General features: G+C 42.5%; 1 protein-coding gene across 8 annotated transcripts in view; it reads right to left on the bottom strand.

Annotated features, from left to right (window-relative positions):
- SCUBE1 (signal peptide, CUB domain and EGF like domain containing 1) overlaps positions 1 to 24002 on the bottom strand; it is a 228219-nt gene that overhangs the window by 17678 nt on the left and 186539 nt on the right. For 5 of the 8 annotated variants that reach the window (XM_074227126.1, XM_074227129.1, XM_074227128.1 and 2 more), the window contains 10 exons: positions 21804 to 21926; positions 16004 to 16120; positions 13738 to 13860; positions 12126 to 12245; positions 10625 to 10717; positions 8314 to 8430; positions 6647 to 6805; positions 5485 to 5688; positions 1411 to 1572; positions 418 to 585 (listed from right to left, as the gene is read on the bottom strand). In XM_074227126.1, the coding sequence (XP_074083227.1) occupies positions 418 to 585; positions 1411 to 1572; positions 5485 to 5688; positions 6647 to 6805; positions 8314 to 8430; positions 10625 to 10717; positions 12126 to 12245; positions 13738 to 13860; positions 16004 to 16120; positions 21804 to 21926 (1386 nt within the window). The remainder of the gene's footprint in view (positions 1 to 417; positions 586 to 1410; positions 1573 to 5484; positions 5689 to 6646; positions 6806 to 8313; positions 8431 to 10624; positions 10718 to 12125; positions 12246 to 13737; positions 13861 to 16003; positions 16121 to 21803; positions 21927 to 24002) is intronic. The other 3 variants (XM_074227127.1, XM_074227130.1, XM_074227133.1) reach the window with 1 other exon arrangement.

The raw sequence follows: 24002 nt of genomic DNA, 5'->3' as shown, positions 1-24002 counted from the left end.
TTGCTTATGCTGTGTGGCTTTAGATGTATATATGTGTGGCTGTATATACATATGTGTATTGTATACAAGTATATGGGTATGTGTCTATATGTATGGTTAAAGATGGCAATCAAGATAAAAAACTTTAGGAAGTGTTGACAGAAGCTGGAAGGAACTGCTTTTTATTTTGTCTCTTTATCCTTAGTACCAAGGGCAGTTCCTTGCATACAGCAAGCATTTAATAAATGCTTGTAGGATCATACTAGATTATACTCTTCTGGTATGACCTCACTCGAAAGCCTTTCTCTAACTTGCCAAATATGGGTGGGGGGAGCTCTGGACCTCCTCTCTGGTCCATGCCCCCAGCTGCATCATGCCACTTCCAAATTAACTGCTAAGCACTAGAGGCAGGAATTGGTGTGAGGAAGGTGCATTTACCTTTTGTCTCACAGTCCTGAAATGAAACAGCTCCTTCATACTTGGTCACCAGCCCCCCTCCACAGGGGAAGCACAGGGTGCGTCCTGGCTCAGGCTGGTATGTGCCCAGAGGGCATGGCCTGCAAGGTTTGAAGCCATCTGATGAGTAGAAGCCAGGAGAACACTGTCCTGAAAAATTAAAAGTCATCTCTTATGGGAGGAAGCTGGCCCAACAGGGACCAGTGGCCTGGGGAAAGCTTCTGAAATGACAGAGCCACCAGTAGACCAGCTACCTCTGTGATTTGGCTCTTTCTTCAACCCACAAGTACAGGGAAAGGCACTTCTGGCAAATTCTGGAGAGGGGAGAGTTTCTAAATCTGATCTATTAGAAGTGGCTTAGACAGTAGGGCCCATAGTTCTAGAACCAAACATCTGGGAAATTCAACAGATGAGAACAGATGGGACCACTTTTGACGAGCTCTGATTGAGCTATTGACTATACCTACACCTTCATCCCATTTTTTAAACAAATTTGCTAGGAATTCATTGGATTTAGAACTAGAAAGGACCTCATAAATCATGTAGTACAAACTTATTTTATAGAAACTGAGATTCAGAGCCCAGGGTTACATAGGTAGTAAGAGCAGAGCTATCTTTCGGAGGGGATTGCTCTTTGCTTCCCCAATGGCTGTGATTGTGCATCAAGAAGTTATTTCCTTTTTGTCTGGGATTAGATTAAAAAGCAGGAGCAGGTCTGGGATGAACTTTACATGGGGTTGCATGAGAGTCTGAGGGAACGGAAATAGATACTTATAAGTCAGTAGTACAGTATTACCCAGAATCCTCTCCCAATCACTCCTTTGGTTTGTAGTTTGACCTGAGTTGATGCCATTCCATTGAATAGAATGGCACAAATCATGGGCCTAATTGTAAATGCCTCTGCTTCTCAAGACTGAGACAACATAGGGCAGCTGGTGGACTTGCCCACTCCTTTAGAAATCAAGTTTCACTTGCCTCCACATTCGGATACATTTCGGGCTCCCACTAAGCCTTGGCCATCATTACTTGGGCAAGGTTCACAGGTAAGCTGACCTTCTGTATCTTGATACGTTCCTGGTAGGCAAGGAAGGCACTCACTGTGCTCTCCACTGTAATAGGTGCCTGGTCCACAGGTCACTGAAAAACCAAAGTAGAACCCAAAATGAGGACATACCTAAATTTGCTTCTTGATCAGGACCTCAAACCTGGATCTCTTCGAGGCTTCAATCTGCCTCATTCTTCTTTCACTTTCTGCCCAAGAACAGGACACCTCTTACTCATCTCCCTCAGACAGGATCTTATATTTAGATTTGGCAAGGACCTTAAAGATCTAGTCCTGCTTTCTTATTTTATAAAATAAAGAAATTGAGGGCGCCACAGGTGAAGTGATTTGCCAAAGTTGTAGGTCTAACCCTACCTATTCCATAGAAGTGTTGCTAGTTCCCATTAGAGGGAATGAATAAGAGGGAACCAAATTCTTGAAGTGAGGTCTGGCCAATCATAAATCATAAATTCTTATCTGTTCCCATAAGAATAAGTGTATGATACTGTCTATAACTTAACCTGTGTATTTTCACCACCTGTACACATGTCATCATTGGCTCTGCAGATAAATCATAGAATAAATAAAATCACATAAATACTACAATATTAAAATTGAGAAGAATCTGAGAGATCATCTAGCCTAATGGAGCTTCAGATTCTCTACTCTGCCTTGCTAACTTCTTGGCTGTAGAGCTCTCTCAAAGGGGAGTGGGAGAATAAGAACCTGAAGGTGATTTCCTGGCATTGCTGAGCACTTACCTTCCTTTTCTCTTCTCAGACCTCTGAAATCTGGTTTCTATCATTTGACTGAACTTCAAAGTTACTGATGACCTTTTAATTTTCAGATCTTATGATCTTTTATCAGCCCTCATCTATCTTTTTAAATTTTTTTTAAAAATTTTATTTGCAATTTACAGTTTACAGTGTTCCCCCTAATCTTGCTTCCCTCCCCCCACCCCCCACAGAAGGCAGTCTGTTAGTCTTTACACTGTTTCCATGATCTACATTGATCTCAGTTGAATGTGATGACAGAGAAATCATATCCTTAAAGAAGAAATATAAAGTATAAGAGATAGCAAAATTACATAATAAGATAATGGGTTTTTTTCCTAAATTAAAAGTAATTAGTCTTTGGTCTTTGTTTAAACTCCACGGCTCTTTATCTGGATACAGATGGTATTCTCCATTGCAGACAGCCCCAAATTGTCCCTAATTCTTGCACTGATGGAATGAGTGAGTCCCTCAAGGTTGATAATCACCCCCATGTTGCTCTTAGGGTGTACAGTATTTTTCTGGTTCTGCTCATTTTGCTCAGCATCAGTTCATGCAGATCCCTCCAGGCTTCCCTGTATTCCTATCCCTCCTGGTTTCTAATAGAACAATAGTGTTCCATGACATACATAGACCACAGTTTGTTAAGCAATTCCCCAATTGAAGGATATTTACTTAATTTCCAATTCTTTGCCACCACAAACAGGAATGCTATGAATATTTTTGTACAAGTGATATTTTTACCCCTTTTCATAATATCTTCAGGGTATAAGCCCTCATCTATCTTGATCTCTGCAGTATTGTTCTTTTTTGATGATCCTTTTTTAGATTCTCTCTCCTCTTTGGGATTCTGTGACATTGCTTCTTCTTGGTTCTATCTGACCAATTCCTATAAGACTACTTTGCTAAATCATCACCCATATCATATATCCTAACTAAAGATGTTCACTCAGGTCTTGTTTTCTTCTCATTATATACTATCTGTCATTAGAGGTTCTGGGTAGTTTTCTTGTATTATTTTTGGAATTATAGTGTTAAGGTTTTTTGATTTGTGTTCTTTTGGAAGATCTATGATGCTCAAGTTATCTCTATGCATCCTGTCTTTCAGAGAAATATGTGTTGCTTATATAAAGATCATGTTTTATTTAAAAATTATTGCTTTTGCTTTCTTTCCCCCCCAACACTTCTGTGTATATGCATTATCAACCAGTTGTTCTCTTTTTTGGGTAATATTTACCAGTAGATAAGAGTGCCAGATCTGGAGTCAAGAAGACTCCTCTTCCTGAGTTCAAGTTCAACTTTAAACACTTACTAATATGTGACCCTGGGCAAGTCACTTAACCCTGTAGCCTCAGATCCTCATCTGTAAAATGAGCTGGAGAAGGAAATGGCAAACCACTGCAGTATCTCTGCCAAGAATGAAGTCACAAAAAGTCAGACAAGACTGAAAAATGATTTAAAAACAAATTCAAATTCTCTGTTCCAACAGTTATTTTTACTGTGCAGGTCACATATTCTGCTTTCATGATTCTTATTTCCCTTTTGAACTTTAAGGAACATCCTGCTGTACTTCCATGATATCTTGGGAATTCATAAGATTATCTACCTTATCTGGTATTGACTCATTTTCCTTTGTTTTACATTATTTATTCACAAATTATCTACTCATTTGGCTGATCTGGAGTTATGTTTCCTTTTTTGTTATTAATATCTTTCCTATTATTATCTTCTCTACTTATGCTCAAAGTTTTAAACTTAGTTTTCTTTCTCCTGAGATCTTTGGTAATTTCAGTCTTTTTGCCTTGAATTTCTATATCACTCATTTTTTGACTCTTTTCCCCTTTAATGATGGTTTGCAGGCTAGACCTTAAAGCTATACCCTATTTTTCCCATAATGAGAAATTTACTTTTCAATGATCTCAGTCTATGTCCCAAATTGAATTTTCTTTTGGTGGGGAACAGATCTTGCCCAAGCTGGATGCTCATCTTCTTTTCTTCTGATCTAGTGGATTTTGGCATCCTGTATCTCTGACCTTTAGTTCTCTGGCAGAATAGTGTTTCAGCAGTGTGCTTCTACTCTGTTATCTCAGGCAGGCAAATTGCCCACTTTCCTATACCTTGGCCTAAAAGTAGAGGGGATGTGGATGGTATGGGTTCTGGCACAAGCATTGAGTTGTGCTACCATGCCACAGTATGGAAGGGGACGCCAAGAGTGCACTTGGGGGATTAGGTATTAACCTGGTCTGCTACTAGTTTATTGGGTTGGTCTCAGATAGTAGGGACAGCTGTGATTTCTGTTTCTTTTGAATACTTTTTTACTGTTCCACAACCTGTCAGTCTGTACTTTCTCACATAATGACCTCATAAGCTCATGAATGGCAAATGACTGCCAAAATTTAGAACTTTAGACTCCTGAGTGCCAGTCCTACACCATCAACTACTTATTGGACATTTCAAAATAGATCTACAATAGGCATCTTAGACTCATCATGTTCAATACAGAACTCATGAACTTTCCCTTACACCCTCTCCTCTTCTGATTAGGTTATCACCATCCTTCTCACCATCCAAGTTCACCAACTAGGCATCCCCAGCTCCTCATTCTTCCTCACCTTGCTTGATAACAATCTGGTGCTTTTTACCTCCATAAGTTCACTTCCTTCTTTCCACCTTCCATTAGCTTCATCCCCTTACATCTGGGCTATTGTAATCTAGTAGCCTTCTCTTTGGTCTCCCTGCTTCATGCCCCTTCTCTGCTGCAGTCCCTCCTCCACAACTTGCCCAAGTGATGTTCCTAAAGTACAGTTCACTCTTGCTCCACAAACTCCTGTGGCTCCCTGTTACCTCTAGGATCAAACACAAACTTCTTGGGCATTTTAAAGCCCTTCATACCTTGGCTCCAGTCTACTTTCCAGGTTCTCCTTCCCATATTCTGTGCAAGAGTCAAACTGGTACCACATGCACAGCCTCCACTTCCCATCCCCACCCCCCTCCCCATGCCCCCAAGTCCACCTCCTCCTCTTAGAATCTCTGATCTCTTATAAGACTTGACTCAAGTGCTGCCTTCCACAGGAAGGCCTTTCCTCATTCCCCCTCTGCCATTGTCCTCACCCCCACACTGCGTATGTATATGTGTAGGCACCTGTATATCTCTGGATCTATCTTTCAGATTTGTAGCCCCAGTACCATGCACATAGTAGATACTTTCCTGTCCTCCTTGACTGTTTGACTTACCACACTTGCTGTCCTGCAGCACCAGGCCAGGGCTACATGCTTCCTGCCCTTCGGGAGTTTTGGCTGGTTTCTGGGCCACTTCATACTCTGTACCCGAAAACTGAAGGTAAAATTGCTGTTTATTAATAGATTTTCGCAGCGTTTTGATGGCGGCCTGCAACTTCTGCTCCAACTTTTTCCGGATACAATCAGTGTTACAGGTGTCTGAGTAAGATATGGACAGGAATAGTTTTTAATAGTAACTCATGTTTCTACAGTCTTTTAGGGTTTGCAAAGTGCCTTGGGAGGGAGCTAGGGTGAGGATTAGGATCCCTCTTTTGTAGGTGATAAAGCTGCTGAGAGAGGCCTGAATTCCAGACTTCTAACCACTTCTGGGCTAAGTTTCTTTCTACTTAAACTCCACAGTTATCTGTTTACATCCCAGACAGGAGGGTGATCTCCTGGTGGAGTGGCTGGCTTTCTGAATTAGAATTTGGAGGCCTGAGCTATGAGAGGAACTTTTGCCAGGTGACATGTCCTCTTAGGTTTAGCTTCCTCAGGTGTAAACTAGGGATCAGAAGAGCACTTGTGTTGAGGATCAAATGAAAAAGTATGTTCAAGTGCTCTGCAAACCTTCAAGGGACCGAGGAATGTAAGGACTCCCTTAGGATTTCATTGGTATCAGGACTTTCTGATGAGGAAACCTACTTCTACTTCTCTCTATGCCTTTTCCACCATGCAGAGTTTTTGAGAGCCTCCTAAGGTAGAGAGAATGAACTCTTTCCTTGGGGTCATCTTGGTGAGTGGGGACATGTTGGAGGTGGGCCTTGAGCCATCATCTCTGACTCTGAGGCCAACATCCCTGCTGCCTCTTCTATGCCTCTTCTTGTCATTGTTGTTATTAGCACTATTTCCTAAGCTGCCTCAGAGAAAAGCTTCTTGGGTTATTTGTTCAAGCATGTTACCAACCCACAGAGGAGGGACACTTTCTGCCTGGAATCTTTATGGTTAAAGTGTGTGTGTGTGTGTGTGTGTGTGTGTGTGTGTGTGTGTGTGTGTGTCTAGCACATGTTTGGGTGCATGTAATAGGACAAATAGCATACAGTGTGTATTATGTGCACACATACATACATATATTATTGTTATAAAATTATAAAAGTCTGTAAGAAGCCCTTTCACAAACCTGAGACCTCATCAGACTTCATCTCAACCTCAAACTCGGCAGTGATGTGGGACACTTCCTTAGAAGGAGACTTGCGACCCCGACGCTTCTTCTTGGATGAGTCACACTGGAGGTTCACAAAGGTCACTTGGCAGTTGTCTGTACAAGGGAATTGACCACCTTGGCATAACAGAGGTGACGTGAGAGAGAGAGACAAGAAGTGTACGGTAGGCAGAGCTGGGAGGGCAATGATTGGACAGAGTCCTTCATGCATGGGGGAGGCCCCCAGGAAATATCAGTTTAATGGATGGATGTCCCATTAACCAGAGGCCTCCATGGAGGAGGTTGTCAGTGGGTCCTGGGGATACAGAGCTGATGGATGACACCATCCCTTCCCTCCAGGAGCTCATAGTCCAAAAGCGATAATAAAACGGGATTACAATGACAGCATAAACTAGAGATTAAAGCCATGGAAAACAGCCCAGAGTCATCCTTTACCAATACAGACTGACTCCTTGGCAGTGTAGAATTTTAGAGGGTTGCCAGAGAAGGGAAGAGGCCCCACAACTGCCCCATGTCCTCCTAAATTGGAGGCCAGCTCCAACTGCTGTACCACCATGGATGTAATGAATGAAAGTTAAGCTGCCACCTCCACAACTGTAATATTTTTGTGATGGGAAATAAAAGCAACCCAGGTACAAAAGGTACATAGGATATGAGCTACAAGATCTAAGAGAACATCATGTCCTATTGTGTCACTTTACAGGTGAAGGAACTGAGGCCTGGACAAGGTCAGTGACTTGTCTGTCACATAACTAGTGAGTAGTAAAAGCAGGATTTAAACATACATTCCTTTCTGGTCTCTCATGTAATAATACAACACTCGGTAGGTTGCAAAATGCGGTTTAGTCCTCACAACAACTCTAGGGTGTAGGTAGCACATCTCACATATCTTTAATAGATGGCAAGGCTGTGATGTGCCCGATGCACATGTCAGAGGAAAGCCCAGAGCCACTACTGCACAATCAGACACCATGACCCTGGGGAGGTCCCTTCACCTGTTGGCCTTAGTCCTCCCAACTGTAAAATGGGGATGATAACAGTGTTGACCTCCTAAGGTTGCTGTGCAGCTAAGGGAGATAATTTTGTGAAAAAGCTCTTCCTTGTCCTGTCACTTGGGATGGGGAGAAGCAGAGTTGATCATTATGTCCTCAGCTCTTTGAGGCCCAAGAGTGGGGGAAGGTGAGTTATTCTGCTTCAGCAGCTTGGTGACCATGGTCTGGAGAGACCTGCAGCTTCTCCTGCTTTGGTTCCCTGATCAGAAATACATTGTTCTGATGGATAATTTGTCCTCTTTCAATGGTTCAGAGACTAGAACCCAGGCATTCTGACCCATTCTCCCTACTTTGTTCTGCTGCTTGCTTAGTTCAACCTGTCACTGTGCCCCAAATATCATATTCTTCCCTGGAGCACAGAGATTTGGTCCCTGGTTTTCCTTCCTTTTGATTGGAAGGACTGGGTGCCATCTGTCTCTGTTTCTCCAGTCCCTTCCTAGTCAGGGCCTTCCACTTGGTGCATATCCATTCCCCCTTGTCCTTCCTGTTGCCTCCCCTCCTTGCTGTCAGACTCTCAGGTTCCCATGAGATGGGAGGCCAGTCTCCAGCCTCCCTGGTGGGCAAGCCACTCACCTAGTAGCGCTTGCTTTCCCACCTCCTTGGCCTTCTCCTTGCTGCGTCGGCGTAGGTGGCATTTTGCATCTCTGATTTTGAAGCGGGCTCTCTGCTTGACAGGGGGAACCAGAGAATCTGCACAAAAGCCAAAGCAGAGACTCCTGAGTTCCAGGTGCCAGGGTACCCCTCTGGGGAGAACTTCGAGGGGGGACCATGCTGTTCCCAAGACATTGTCTGTCTCCTTCCCTGGCCCCCTGTCCTCCCCTGAATATTGGCAGTCTGTCAGTTACTCTGGCTGAAGTGCCCTGTGACTTTTGACCTTTTAGGTCACCTGAAAGAATCAGGAAGGGCTCCAAAGGGGTCAAGAATAGAGTTACCCATTTCCTTAACTAGAGCACAGAATTACCATAGACCAAACTCTTCACGTTTTCTAAGCCTAAAATCTTGGGCCCTCTATACCACAAAGGGGCAGCAGACTTTCCTAGAGACATGGAACACTTAGGATCACAAAGATGGGTAGGAAAAGCCAGCCAGGAGCAAGAGCATTCATCAGCCATGCTGGGTCCACCAGAGACACCTGTCATCCAGCTCACTATGTGTTCTTCCTTTCAATCCAGTCAGCTTTAGGATGTTACAACCAGCTTTTCCTCATAGAAGCCAGGAACCTTTATTCTCTCACATTTAATCTCTTGCCTCCAGAAAACTCCAGTGGGTTAGAGAGGACTGTTCTTCTTAGAGTTATTGTCAGTACCTGCTGCATTCCTCGGCTTCATCTTTAGCCAAGTCCTGGCCTTATTGTGGTGAGCAACCAGGATGGGTGTATCTCTCACCATCCTTACCCTACATGGGCTTTGGCATCCACAGTCACAGCCCCCTAAGGACCACCCAGTCTTTCCATTTGCTATGAAACTCAGCTATGTTGTCTCCCTTAACTAGAATGTGAACTTCTTAAGAGGAGGGGCTCTCTTCCTTTTTCTGTCCTTTGGCACAGCTTAGTTTGGGGCATCCACTGCTAAATAAGTGTCTTTCCTTTCTATTTCTTCTTTTCTCTTGATGAAATAAGAAACCAGAGGGATTTCAAGATTGAGGTCTAAAGGACTTTGGCTGATGCAACGAGTGAGGCTTCTCCCACAATGGGTTCTGACTTATTAAGGGCAGAACCGGGAGCCATTTCTATATTGTTCTTAGAGCTAGGTAAATGGTAGGCCCATGATTCATACTTATTGATTGAATTATTGAAAGAGGATGGTTCCTGGAGGAGCCATTGAAGCTCTTTTTGCGATTTTTAGTTCCAGTTAACAGAGGGAATGAACAAAGGGAAGAAGCCTTCAGGCATTCAGTTGCCACCAGTTAGTCAAGATATTTACCAAAGCTTCTTAGTCCAGGCCTATTTCTCCCTAGTCCTCCTCTTGGTAGGAATGTAGGTTAGAATAAAGCACCACCAAAATGCAAACTGAATTGGATGAGAAAGCCTTTCTATCTTTCCTATAGACATGTCAGGAACTCTGGCAAACAAAATCACTGGATAATAGATTTAGAGTCGGACAGGGACTTACAGATGAGGAAACTCAGGAAGGTATTAATGAAGTGATTTGCCCAGGGTCACACAGCTAATAAATGTCCGAAGCCCTTCTGGCTTCCAGGTCCAGCACTCTGTCCATCCTGATAAGTTACCTTTCCTAATGATTGTCTTCTCAAATGATCATAGATTCAAGGAAAAGTATGTTTGTGTTGGAGGCAAATGGTAACTGGCCTGCAGTCTTACAGTTTTAAAGGAGCACTTAGAGTTTTCAGGGTTTTGTTTGGCATTTGTGCCAGAGGTGGGGCTTGAACTCAGGTTCTCTTGCCTGAAGCCATTTCTCTGTCTATTCTGTGCTGCTAATGAGAATTGGAGAATTTGAGAATCTTGATCAGAAGTTTAGAACCATGCATTCTTAGCGTCTCAGCATCTTGGGGCTCCTTCAGTTAAAAAGAGAACAGCTGGGTGGCACAGTGCTTAGAGTAGGAAGGACTGAAATTCAAATACGGCCTCAGCTGCTCATTAGCTGTGTGACCCTGGGCAAGTCACTTCATCTTGTATCCCTCAGTTTCCACATCTGTAAATTGAACTGGAGAAAGAAATGGTAAACCATTTCAGTATCTCTGACAAGCAACTCTCAAAAAGGATCACAGAGAGTTAGATATGCCTGAAAAACAACTGAGCAGCAACAATAAAGAAGCCTCTTTCCCCCCTGTTAGACTGACCACATCCCTAATATTTTTGTGCTCATCTTCCCTAGGGCCTGCACAGTGTGAGGAACCAGGAAATGAATAAAAAAAGAGGTGCTACCTGAACAGCTGGGAACAGTTGAGTTGCTTTTCTGCTGTAACTTGCCTTGTTGTCCTGGGATGCCACAACTCAGTGAGTAGCTGTTCTCTGAATCTGAAAGAGGAGAAAGATCAAACACACTGAGTCTCTGGCAAAAATTCTTGGGGACATGAATCTTCCCCAGAGTCTCTTAGATTAGTGTTGTTTCCCCCCATTGAAACTGGAAGTTGTCTGAGAATGAAATCATCCCAATAATGTGGGTCTTGGCCAAAGAAGGTTTCATCTGGGTGCAGATGCATCGCTAATTATCTGCATGTTACTGATGTAGGTTTGCATTGGACTGGATCTGTGATTTCACTGATCAGGGAGGGTCTGTGCATGTTCTAGTCTAGGGGAGCTGCTTGGGGACCCAGGATGGGGCAGAAGTGGGTCCGGCACCCAGTTTTCCTAACCGATGAGGCAATAATAAGAACTTGGGCTAGTAACAGAATGACTGACATTTGGCCAGTCCTTTAGAACAATAGCAATAATATCTTCAGCATTTTTCCAACAAAAGCCCTTTTGGGGTTGTTCAGACAAGTATTTATATCCCCATTTGATGAGGGAGCACACAGAGGCTCAGAAGGGGGAGAAATAGGGCATGGCCCAGGATCATGCAGGGAAGGAGCAGCTAAGCGGGACCCATGCAGCTCTCTCTGGTGCCCCATCTGGCACTCTTTCTACTGGGCCACATCATCTTTCAGACAGTAAGAATGACCCTTTGTATTCAAAACCAGCTTTTTTTCCTTTTCAACACCCTTTCAATGTCCCAGGAAGTATTTTATTGTATAATAAAGAGATAAATTCATAGTCAAAGCAGATCTGGGCTCAAATCAAAAGCCATTCAGTGACTCTGTCCCCTCAGCCTACTCCCTATAAAGGAGAAGTACTATCATTATTTGTGTGCTCCCTCTCCTCCACTGTTGTGATGATCAAATTAGAGAATACCTTGGAAATCCTTTAGAACTCCTAGAAGTACTCTCTCAATGTCAACTATTAAATCCCATATGACACATGGGACAGTGGAGGCCAGGAGATGAAATAGGTCATCAAAAGACCCCAAGGTGATCAGGGCCCACTGAGACTCAGACTTTGATCTCCTATTTAGTCCAGAGTACTTTCCACTCTCCAATCAAATCTGATCTAACTAGTACTCATTAAATACCTACTATGTGTTCATGATGCAAAAGTTAAAAAAAAAAAAAGAACAAATTCCTCAGGGAGCTTACATTCCCCTGGAGGTGACACAACACATAGATGGTCTTGTATAACATGCTAATTCAACGAAGGTCAGAGCTAACAACTAAGGGGATCAGGGAAGGCTTCTTGCAGGCAACTATAGGATCTGAGCCTTGAGGGTAGTCAGGGGCTCTAGCCATGTTTCTTTTGTTTGACTAGAAAAGTGAAAAAACCCTTGATCGAGCCATAGGAGAAGAATCCTGCCTCCTCCCTTTGGGAAGGACCTCCCTGCTACCGGGGTTACCTGGAATAAAGAGTGCGTTGGCTGGGCAAGCCAGGAAGCAGGTCTCCAGGCCTCCAGTCTTGCTGCAAGCCAGTTGGATGCGGGGGGCCGCTTTGGCACCAGGGAGGCATTTCACTGTCTCTGAGGAGGAAGACAGAAGTGGTCACATGCCAGGGCATCCCCATGGAAGAAACTCATGGAAGGATCAGGAATGGGGAAGAGCAAGGGGGAGAGAGAAGGATTTCTCAGAATCCATGCAATCAGAGCCAGAAGACTACCAGTTTAATTCACTTCACCTCAACAAAGTTTTTAACTCCCACCTCAGGTAGGAGCCACGGTGAGGCAGGCAGAATGTTCAGGAAATCAGGCCCCGCCATAGCCATGCCCCTGCCCAGCCTTCTCAGAATATGATCTTTGAGTACATTAAGAGAGACACTGGGAGAGGGAGGGCAGAGGCTTCCTGGTCAGATCATTTCTGGTGTGGTGTGTTGTGTTGTGTTCTGTAAAACCCATCTTTAGGAGGTCATTAGTCAGCTAATGAGCATTGAGCACTAGTGATGGAGGACTGGGTAAAGAACTAGAAATATGGTAGATAGGGGGTCATCTGAAGGATCTGGGGCTATGTTGCCTGAAGGAGATAAAGGAGGCCATGACGGCTGCTTTGCAGCATCTAAAAACTGTCATGGAATGAAGACATTGGTTGTGTTTATCCTGAGCATAGCTCAAAGCAGTGGGTGGCAGCTGCAGAGGCAGACTTAACCAAGAATGACAGGGAGAATTATTCTAAGAGGGCCAAGTGTTGCTGGAGTTTGATGGAGTTGATGGAGTGGTTTCTCCATCAATGGGCCTTTTCACCTGGAGTCTGTCTGCCCCCATTGTCAGGGTTATTGTGGAAAAGAGTTCTGCTTGGGATTACATTGAACAAGGTGATCTTGGATGCCACTTTTCACTCTGAGATCAGTAAACACATTTAAAAATTGAGATTTTGTGGGAAATGTGAGGGTCCAGGAGAAGAAATAACTTGTCCAAGATCATGCAGCAAGTTATGGCAGAACTGGGACTAGTGTGAAGGATCTTTTTTTTCTATTTTCTCTGGGGCTGCCATCCTCTGGAGGAATGTTCTCTTTCTTTTCTTTTCTTTTCTTTTTTTTTTAGGCTTTTGCTAGGCAATGGGGTTAAGTGGCTTGCCCAAGGCCACACAGCTAGGTAATTATTAAGTGTTTGAGGCTGGTTTTGAACTCAGGTACTCCTGACTCCAGAGCCAGTGCTCTATCCACTGCACCACCTAGCCACCCCAGGAAAGTTCCTTTCTACCATACAGAATAAGACAATGGGAAGACCCTGATTCTGGAGTCACAAGGGTTCCATTTGAGTACCCACTCTGCTACTTACTACTGACTTAGACAGTGATTTTCTTAGATATTTTCCCTGTAAAATTAAAAGGTTTGATTAAATGACTCTTGTGAGGAGTCTTCAAGCTCTAAATCTATGGTCCTATGATCCTGTAACCCAGGATCCTGTGGTGTGGTTTCCAGTCCTTTCACCATGTTGATAATGGTGATAATTCTTATCTCCTTCAGTAGGTTCTAAAACCCCAACACTGGTGATAGAAAAGCAACTGGAACTTACTCACCAACACAATCCTTCTTGTTCCAGTGGAGTTTTCTTCCAGCAGGACAGGCACACTCATAGCTGCCCATCGTATTGATGCATCCATAGTCACAGCTCCCATTGTTAATACTGCACTCATCCACATCTGGAAGCACAGAGGGTAGGCAGTCTTTCTGACTGAAATGCAAACTCACCAGATAAAGTGGAAAGAACATTTTCTGGAGAAGGTTTGCCATGAAAAGAGAAGACAAACACCCAGAAATGGAGTCACACGAGCAGGTAGCCAATTTGAGGCAATTTGAAGGATAGAAGGGGTGCACTGATTTGGGGATAAGAATCTTATTTTGGGGGGACAGCTAGGTGGTGCAGTGGATAGAGCACTGGCTCTGGAGTCAGGAGGACCTGAGTTCAAATCTGACCTCAGACATTTAAGTAACCTAGCTGTGTGACCTAGGGCATTGCTTTGCAATCTCCTCCCCCCCCCCCCAAAAAAAAAATCAGGAATCTTATTTTGGGACCTGCTGGTTGGAATCCCTTTGCTCCTTTCCTTTCTTCTTGCCATTGCCTTCTTCATTTACCTCTCTCTTCACATCACTTCCCCTCTCCCCTGTCTCATACAGAGGGTTCAACTTCTGTTGCTGTTCTCTAGGGACAGCTTTGATCTATGTTCATATTCACTTGTGGGTTTATTTTTTCATTTCCTTGCTCATTATTGGTCACAAGCTGTAGCTCTAGCTAGAGTCCGTGGGAACCAATGAGATTGTTCTTTTCTAGAAATCCAGTTAGATCTAGGAGTAAGAAATGATAGAGACCAAGGCAGCTTAGGTTTGACCACTGGGCAGCCTTTCACTTCAGTGCCCAAGAGCCTTGCTTGAGCAGAAAATAGAGACATGGACAGAACAGAGAATAACTTTCTCAGCTTCTTTGTAGGCTAGTACTCAATGTGACCTGATCCAAGGGATCAGTTGGGTCTTTCTGGGCTTCTTATGTCTAGAACAGGCTCTAAGAGGGATGAGTGGAGTGAAGAGCAAGAGGTAAAGGAATCAAGTAATTTAGATCAGGTTACAAGTGAACTCCACCTCTTCCACCCAAACAAACAAATAACTTAACTCGAGGCTGGCTTTGTGTAGAATAGGTTCTAGACATGAGTCTAGAGGGGTAGCTCCTTTAGGCACTATGTGATTATGAGAAAATTGTTTAACCCATGTGGGTTTCAGTTTCTCATCCATAAAATGGATCAATTAAAATATTTGCTTGACCTACATTTACAGGATGGTTAGGAGGAAAACACTTTGTAAATCTTAAAGAACTACTTAAATGAAAGCTGGTATTATTATTAATAGTAATAATAATAATAATTATTGTTTCCTGCCTCCCTTGCCCTCAAGTCTGTAATCTCTACAATGCCACAAGCTTTGAAACTATCACTCTAACAACCAAAAGTCATCTGTCTGTGAAAAGTGATCCCTATCATAGAGACTTTACTAAACTCTCTATTAGTGACTTAATGGATGGATATATATATATATGTATATATATATATATATATATATATATATATATATGGTTTTTGCAAGGCAAATGGGGTTAAGTGGCTTGCCCAAGGCCACACAGCTAGGTAATTATTAAGTGTCTGAGGTCACATTTGAACTCAGGTCCTCCTGACTCCAGGGCCGGTGCTCTATCCACTGCCCCACCTAGCTGCCCCTAATGGATTTATGTTAAGTAGCCATTGTAACCCAAAATATGAAGCTCTACTGATATATTTTTGGACCTTATAGTTGGCTGGTGAGAGAGTTGTTTTGGATCTAGGAACCTTCCCTGGAGACTTTCAAATCAATTTGCCCATCTACTTTTGGGTCTGACTCTGCCATTCAGCAGTCTTCCCTGCATCTCTTGACCCTTTTAATCAGTACCTTGTCTGCATTTAAATAGAACTATGATCTGTTAGAATGGAAAGGGGATCCTAGAACACGAATATGGAACATTAGACCCAGAAAGAGCTGACAATGTTGCAGCCACAAGGAGATTTAGGGATTGTTTAGTCTAATCTCTTCATTTTACATATAAGGAGACTAAGGCCCAGAGAGAGGGAGTGACTTACCCAAAATTAATTTAACTAATATTTAGTTTTAATTTGTTCTATGATATTCAGTTTCAGCTTAATTTCTTTCCCCCTTGAGATCAGTACTTGTCACCCAGTTGCCTAGTTTACTTTCATAAGTCTCAGCCTCCCCCCCCACCCCCCACCCCCAGCTCCCTTGGCTAATGAAGGAGTGACTTCAAACCTCCACAGTGGGTCAGGCCATACAGAGTGTAGCCACGGTGACACAGGCACTCGAAGCTGCCCGGGGAGTTGATGCAGGTGTGGTCACAGGTCCTCTCAAAGGAACACTCATCTATGTCTGGGGTGAGGGGGGAGAAAGGGCTAGTTAGGACTTCAGAGTCATCTTCTTTGAGTCAGCCAGATGGTCAAAACCCCTACCTGAAGAAGTAGCCTCTCCTTCAGTACTTGCTTGGAGGGGCAGCCCAAAGCTTTGCTGGACAGCTCTCTTGGCATTTTTCTTTTTATTGAAATGTGCTTCCTTCTCCCATTTTCTCCATTGGTCTCATCTTCCTCCATAGATCAACTTCTTAAATACTCATGTTCTCATCGAGTCTTAGAGTAGGATGGGACTTGAGACTACCTGATCTAACCTGTACTTGAGTAGGAATCCTCTCATAGTTAATAAGCCATCAATTAACATTTATTAAACACTTACTGTATACCAGCTGCCTTCATGGAGCTTACATTCAAATTGATGAGAAATTGTGGACAGACATGAGCGTATATAGATTATGTACAAAATTAATTCAAGGTAACTGGGGGGGGTGGCATTTGTAGCTGGAGAGCTCAGGAAAAACTTAATGGTGGGGGGACTAGAGATGAGTTTTTAAGGAAATGAGAAATTTCAAGTGGTAGAAATGAGAAAGGAGAGCCTTCTAGAGATGGGGGTGGTCAATACAAAGGGTGTGTGTGTGTGTGTGTGTGTGTGTGTGTGTGTGTGTGTGTGTAAATATGCAGGAAGATGGGAAATGTAGAAAGGATCTGACTGCAAGGAGCTTTAAATGCCAACCAGAAGAGCATATATGGATTTTATTGGGTAGGGGGTGAAGATTTGCACTTTATGGAAATCTCTTTGGCAGCTGTTTGGATGCTTGACAGTGAAAATGGCCAGCCAGCAAGGTGCCATCTCTAGATATTCTGCCTGAAAAATCCCAGGGATAGAGAGATTAGCATCTTCTTGGACAATCCACTTCCTATTATTGGGAAGATCCTATACCCAGCTGAAATCAGTTTTATTCACCTCCTACCCTTCACACCTCCCTGTAGCTCCTTCATACTGGCCACATAGACACCTAAGTGTATTACATTAACCAGAATTGGACCAGATGCTCAGGACTTCTGCCACTAGGTGTCAGTGCAGATTGTAAAATCAGGCTATTTGTCTAAAAATAGGACTTTGGATCATTCAGTTTTCAGATTATTCCTTCTTACTGTAATGAACAGAATCATAGATTTGGAACTGGAATAGACCTTTGAACATTTATAGAATCAAAGAGTTGCAAGGAGACCTTTGATTTTAATTCATGCACTAATGGCTGACAAGTGGCCAGGCTCTACTTAATGACTTTTAAGAAGCATGACCCACCCCACTGGAGGCAAGTAATTCCACTGTTGGACAATACTGATTGTTCCAAAGTTTTTGCTGACTTCACAAGTAAAGTTTCCTCTCTCTTTTTTTTAAGTTTTTTGCAGGGCAATGGGGTTAAGTGACTTGCCCAAGGCCACATGGCTAGGTAATTATTAAGTGTCTGAGGCTGGATTTGAACTCAGGTACTCCTGACTCCAGGACTGGTGCTCTATCCACTGCACCATCTAGTCTCCCCCTAAGGTTTCCTCTTTAAGAAATTTGCGGTTTCTCCCCACTGTTCCTTGAGTCTACCCTTTGGGGCCAAAGAGAACAAATTGAATCTCAACTCCATGACAACTCTTTAAATACTTGAAGATAGTTTCAGAATCTTGTCTCCCTGTGCCTTCTCTTCCTCAGTCTAATTCTGCCCAGAGCCTCCAGTGGATTGTCAAAGACCCATCACCATCTTGATAGCCATCTTTAGGACACTGTAGCTTTCTTTCAACAGTGTCTGACAAGGACAGAACTCAGTAGGAATATCACCTTTTTCCAGAATTATTGATGTCTAATCAGGTCTTCTCCTGTGTAAAACTGATTTTTTTGGTACCTAAGTGTAAAAATGTAAAAACCAATTTTAACTGAACTCATAAACAAATCTGAATTCCCTGAGATTATTGCTTGATTCTTAGTTGTCTGTCAAGATGCTTTTGGAGCCTTACTGCCATCTAATGTGGTAGCTTACCCCTTCCCACACTCACCCCTCCCACCAACTTTTGTCATTTGCCAATTTGGTGAACATGCCATCTATACCTTTATCTGAGTCATTTGTCAAAATGTCAACCAACAGCCTGGAACTAATCCCTGGGGCCCTCCCCTAGAGACTTCCTACCTTGTAGATATCAAATTATAAATAGTGATTTTTGATTCTGTTCATCCCACCAGCCTGACTCCATTTGATTGTATTGGCATATAATTCAGTGTGACCTGGAGCCATCAATTCAAATATAAGAATCCCTGTGACAGATGCATATTGAATTAGTTGTAAAATGTCATATTACCTAGGTTTTACTGTATTTTTATTTATTTATTTTAAGTATTTCCCAGTTTAATTAAATTCTCAGTTTGTTAATTGTTTCCCAGGTTAATCTGGGTTGGACTTCACTATGGAGTATTGAGGCTGTGGGTGTTTGACACATCTAACCTGGTTCATATTTCTCCATCTTTTCTACAAGAATAGGAAGATATATTTAATCAAAAGTTTTGCTAAAATCTAAGTAAATTATATCTATGACTATATATATATATATATATATGTATGATAGTATCATGTATCTAGTCATCCTTTCATCTGCCTATCTATCTCTCCATCTTTAGAGAAAATTGAAAATTCTAGAGGAAAAGTGCCTTGCCCAATATTTGCATAGGTGACAAGTGGAAGAACTCTTTCTTTGTACCATGACAAATATGTCCTTAGTTTTGAGTTCTGATACTCTATCTCTGAGTTTCAGTTTCCTCTAACTGTAAAAAATGGGTTGGCTTGATGGTGTTTCCAAGTCCTTCCAGCTCTAAAATGCCTTTGATTCTAGAAAATTCAAAAACAGGTCTGAGAACAATGTCTAGGGATTGAGTTGAGCAAAAGCCATCTGCATATACTGCCACAAGGTGGCACCTTGGGCCTTTAATGCCAGCTTTACCATCTGTCCTGAGACAGGTAAATTCTTAGTACTCAAAGATGGAAGACATCTGGAGCTGATTGAGGTGAACCCCTTCATGTCAAAGAGGAGAGTGAGGACCAGAGAGGGTAAGGGCTCACTCAAAGAACAGCTGTAGGGGGAGGGAGATCAATCCAATTAGGTAAATATGTCATTTGTGTGGAGGGTCATGCCTGTTATTAAGGTGCTTCTTAGTGTGTTGAACCATTCATATTTCAGACTCCTTCTTATTGTAATGAACAGAATCATAGATTTGGAACAGGAAGAGACCTTTGCACATTTACAGAATCAAAGAGTTGCAAGGATACCTTTGATTTTAATTCACGCACTAATGGCTGACAAGTGGCCAGTTTCTACTTAATGACCTTTAAGAAGGTGGTGTGGGGAGGGAGAATAGAAGTACCCAGAGAAATAAGGGATAGTTCTGGAGGAGGGGATCTAGGGCATTCTGAAAAGGGGACATCACTTTCAGCTGGAAGGATCAGACAAGACTTTATGGAGAAGGTGAAATTTATGGAACATTCAAGCAATTAAATTTAGTTCAATTAATAATGCTTATTAAGTACTTACAGTTCACAGAGGAAGTTATAGGCTGGGGAGAGGGTTGGATACAACATAGGTAATAATAATTTAGTAGAATAGGATTTAGCATATGATGAATTCAATTAAAATATTTTTTTTAAATGGAAAGAAGGAGCCAGGAAGAATTTATGGGGGAACACTGGAACTGGGCCTTGAAGGAAGAGAGAAATTTCAATAGGTAGAGATGGGTAGGATTTGGGGCAGCTAGATGGTACAGAGCACTGGTCTGTTATTAGGAGGATAGGAGTTCAAATGGAGCTTCAGATACTTTATACTTACTAGCTCTGAGATCGGCAAGTCACTTAATCCTGATTGCCCCTATCCAGGGCCATCCCTATTCATCCTGATTTATATCTGACCATTGAACCCAGATGACTCCAGAGGAGAAAATGAGGCTGGTGACTTGGCACAACCCTCACTCACTCATATTCAATTCATGTGCTTGTCATAGCATCATCTCCCTGATGTCATGGCCCTCTTTGAGACCGAAGGACAAACATCAATAATTAGGGAATGGAAGAGGGCTATAGTAATGCATAGAATTAGGAAATGGCAGAATGAATTCAGGGAACAGCTAGGAGTCCACTTTGGCTAGAACATAAGAGCGATTGAAGGGGTGATATAAAATAAGTTGAGAATAAATCCAGATCGTTGAGGACTTTGAATGCCAGGAAGAATGAAATTGGGGAAGAGCTAAGAGTCCTTATTCTTTAATAGGCTAACATCTCAATATTGTTGGCCCCTTCTAACCTTGGAGCCAGAATCTCCTGCCACTCTAGGTGTTGGTGAAAATGTTTCTTTCCATTAATTCATTGGAGATCAAGGTTGAGTTTTCCCATAGAATTAAAGGAAAATAAGGGTAAACTAAAAACATCAGTATAATGTAAAACATGAAGCTGATGAATTTCTAGAGCATGAAAGACTTCCTGGCAAAACATCCCCCTTCTAAGCCAGGGTTACAATTTAAGAGGTCTCCAGTTTGAGGAAATAGTTGGAGGAATTGGAATTTTTTATCCTGAAGATCTTCAAGCAGGGATGTGTGTGTGTGTGTGGGAGAATTCAAATTTAATTTCAGTTTAGACTAGATCCCCCCAAGAATCCTTTCACCTCTGAGGTGCCATGACAGTGCACTTTATATCTTCTTCCTCTTATCATTTTTCTAAGGACCAAATGGGCCGTGATATGAAAAGAATTTTGTAAAATGACTGGAATTCTAAGTTAATATTCCTGGAGCAGTAAGAGTGAATGAGGGTCTCATAGTTTGCTTCAGACCTTCAGGTAGCAAGGAGGACTCTACATCATGTAGGCTGCCACCTGAGTCAGGATCGCTCAACACAGTCAAGTGACAAAGGACTTCTAAAGAATGACTTATAAGAGTAATCTTGTATTCCTTGCCCTAAAGAAATTGAACCAGATACCCTGCAAAGAGCAGACACATAGGTTGCCCACTCTGTTCTGGTCCTTGCACCAAGTGCCATGACTTAGATGCCCTAATGCTAAACCTCTCACATCACTGCTTTCACCTTCAGGTTCTTAAATATAAATAAAAATGGGGATAATAAAATAAAAATAAAATGGGGATAATACCTGGGATATAGTTTCAGGATATAAACCTAGAAGGGACCTTTGACATTGCCTTGTCAACTCTCTGTCCCAGGAAAGAGCAGAATCTTAGATCAGTCACAGAGGGAATAAGCAATAGAACTACTGTCAAATCAGATTTCCCTCTGCCAGTCAGCCTGCCATCCTTCCATCTAAGAGCATAGGGTTTCCCACCCCCATAGGAGGTTGTTGCAATGGTTTCAAGTGTGCTGTGAGGAGGTTCTGTGTAACAAAACTGTAATACATGGACTGTCTGATTCTACGGTTCACTCAGTTTATGATCTTGAACAAATCATTTCCTTTCTTTCGGTCTCTGCTTTGTCCTCTGAAGTCAGGGGTTGGATTAGATGATCATTTGTTTTAAATCTTCTGACTTCTGAGTTCTCTGATTCCTTACCCTGCAGAGCCACTGCAACAACATAGCCTGCCTAACTTCTCCTTTGTTAGTACTGTCTGCACAGTGGAGTGTGTAAGTTACCAGGACAGCTTATAGGAGGGAGGTTTTAGGAAAAAATTACCTTGACAGGTCCGTTCATCTGTTAGTAGCTTATAACCTTTCTGGCAGCTACATTCAAAGCTTCCCACTGTGTTCCTACAGAAGTGGTCACAGCCTCCACTGTTCACCAAACACTCATCAATGTCTAGAGGGAGCAAAGAGGAAAAGTCAGCTCACAGAAAAGACAAACATGTATGAAGGATGCCTCCCCACTCCCATCCTGGAGTCGGAGCCCCCAAGATCATTAAGTATCATCTCTTTATTTCACAGATGAAAAAGCCGAGTCCCAATGGTTTAGACTAGAACCCACATGTTATTGCCCTCTCAACTTTCTCCAAAATGTACTGTGACTTTGGAAGAAATAATTGTGAGTGGCTCCCAGTTAGTGGATTTATTTCACTGAGGCATACTGATGTAGTGGGAAAACCTAAAATTCCAGAAACCTGAGTTCTAGGCTCAGCTCTGCCACTTAACAGAGGTGGGACCAGATATTGGGGAAGACATACTAGAAGTGGCAAATGCTTGCAGGAGCCCCATGTTTTGCTACCCCTTGTCATTTCCAGGAAATATGGCGCCATTCCAGTTAGTCTTCAAAAGTACCAGAAGAGAATGGGGATGTGGACCAACCTTTCTTATTACACTGGCACTCAATGCCCCTCCAGCTTTCTAGGAGAATCTTCTCTAAGCCTTATTCTGAGAGCCAAGGCTACAAGTGTGTTCTCTTAATGGAAAACAGCCCCTCTCCATTTCACGGCCACCCTCTTTCTGTGGGGGTTGGTTTGATCTTTTTCTTTCTGGGGATTACCTTTGGGTTGGAGGAGGTGTTGCTCAGAATCACAGAATGTCTTAACTAGAAGGAACTGTAGAGACCATCTTGTTCAAACCCTGATTTTTATAGAGTAAGAGACTGAGGCTCAGAAAATGGAAGTGATCTGACTATGGTTACTCAACCAGATTGTGGCAAAGCAGAAAGTGTAGCTCAGTTTTTTAGCTTTCACAGAGTCAGTGACAACTTTGTCCCTGACAATGTATTCTGAGCCTTTTCCTATTTTTTAGGTGTTATAGCATCTGAGCTTGAGGAACCCCAACACTGAAGAAGCAATTTAGATACTTATTTGTAATTCATTTTTTGTTATTGAGTGGTTAAATTCTTATTGAGTGATAAGTACGTGAAGAGTATATTTTCAGCCCATACTACTGGATAAAGTTAATTAGTCTCTCTGTCAAATATTTCCAGTTAGCAACAAGATAAGAAACAGGGTGGTGGAGAGCTATTGATTCTAGTCAGGAAACCCAAGTTTCAATACAATTTCTGCAATTTAACTTTGTGACTATAGTCACAATGTAGAATGCAATCTAGGTGAACCTTAGTCTTTTGAAAAGACACATCCTGAAAAAGAGAGTAATAGAGGATTTCATAATAAGGACCAACAAATGGAATAGGAAATAAGAGCCAGAAGGTAAGAGGGGGAAAGGGAGAGAGAGAAGTAGAATAGTTAGAGAAGATAAAGAGGGAGGGAAAGAGAAAGAGATATAGAGATAGAAACAGAGGCAGAAAGAGACAGAGGCAGAGTTAGAGACAGAAGAGACACAGAGAGATAAAAGCAGAGGGAGAGACAGGGACATAGAGAGAGGGAGACAGCCAGAGAGAGATCATAATGTTTAGGGAAGGTTTCACCTGCTGAATTCTCTTTTAAAGTCCTATTCAAAGACCCTTCTCTAGTAAGCTTTCTTCATCATCTCCATCACCTCAGATTTCACATGGCACTTGACATGTTTGAGGGTGCTTATTGTGAATTATAACTCAGAATTAGGCTTAGTGGACCATACTAGATCATGCACTTAGAAGGGGCAGTGTCTTGCACATAGTAGACACTTCTTAGAAGTGACTGCTAACACCTAGTAGCTCTTCTGTTCAACTAATCCTCTGGCCCACTTCTCCACACTATCCTCAAATTTTGACCTAATTCATGTTCTGTTGCTACATCTCTTACATTCATCCCCCTCCTATGCTTTTACCCCATCACCACTCTAATTTAGTCAGTCTCTTACCTAGATATCTCTCATAGCTTCCTAACCTGCTAGTTCAGGGTTACATAACCAGTAAGTACTGGAGGTAGGATTTAAACCCAGATTTTCCTGACTCTCAAGTTCCTTTCTTTGTTTCTGGATGAGGATTTTGAAGAATGGGATTTCTGTTTAAGTACAATTTGAGCTAGAG

The sequence above is a fragment of the Macrotis lagotis genome, chromosome 2 (assembly GCF_037893015.1).
Source record: "Macrotis lagotis isolate mMagLag1 chromosome 2, bilby.v1.9.chrom.fasta, whole genome shotgun sequence".
Classification (NCBI taxonomy): domain Eukaryota; kingdom Metazoa; phylum Chordata; class Mammalia; order Peramelemorphia; family Peramelidae; genus Macrotis; species Macrotis lagotis.
This window is presented reverse-complemented; position numbering and strand designations above follow the sequence as displayed.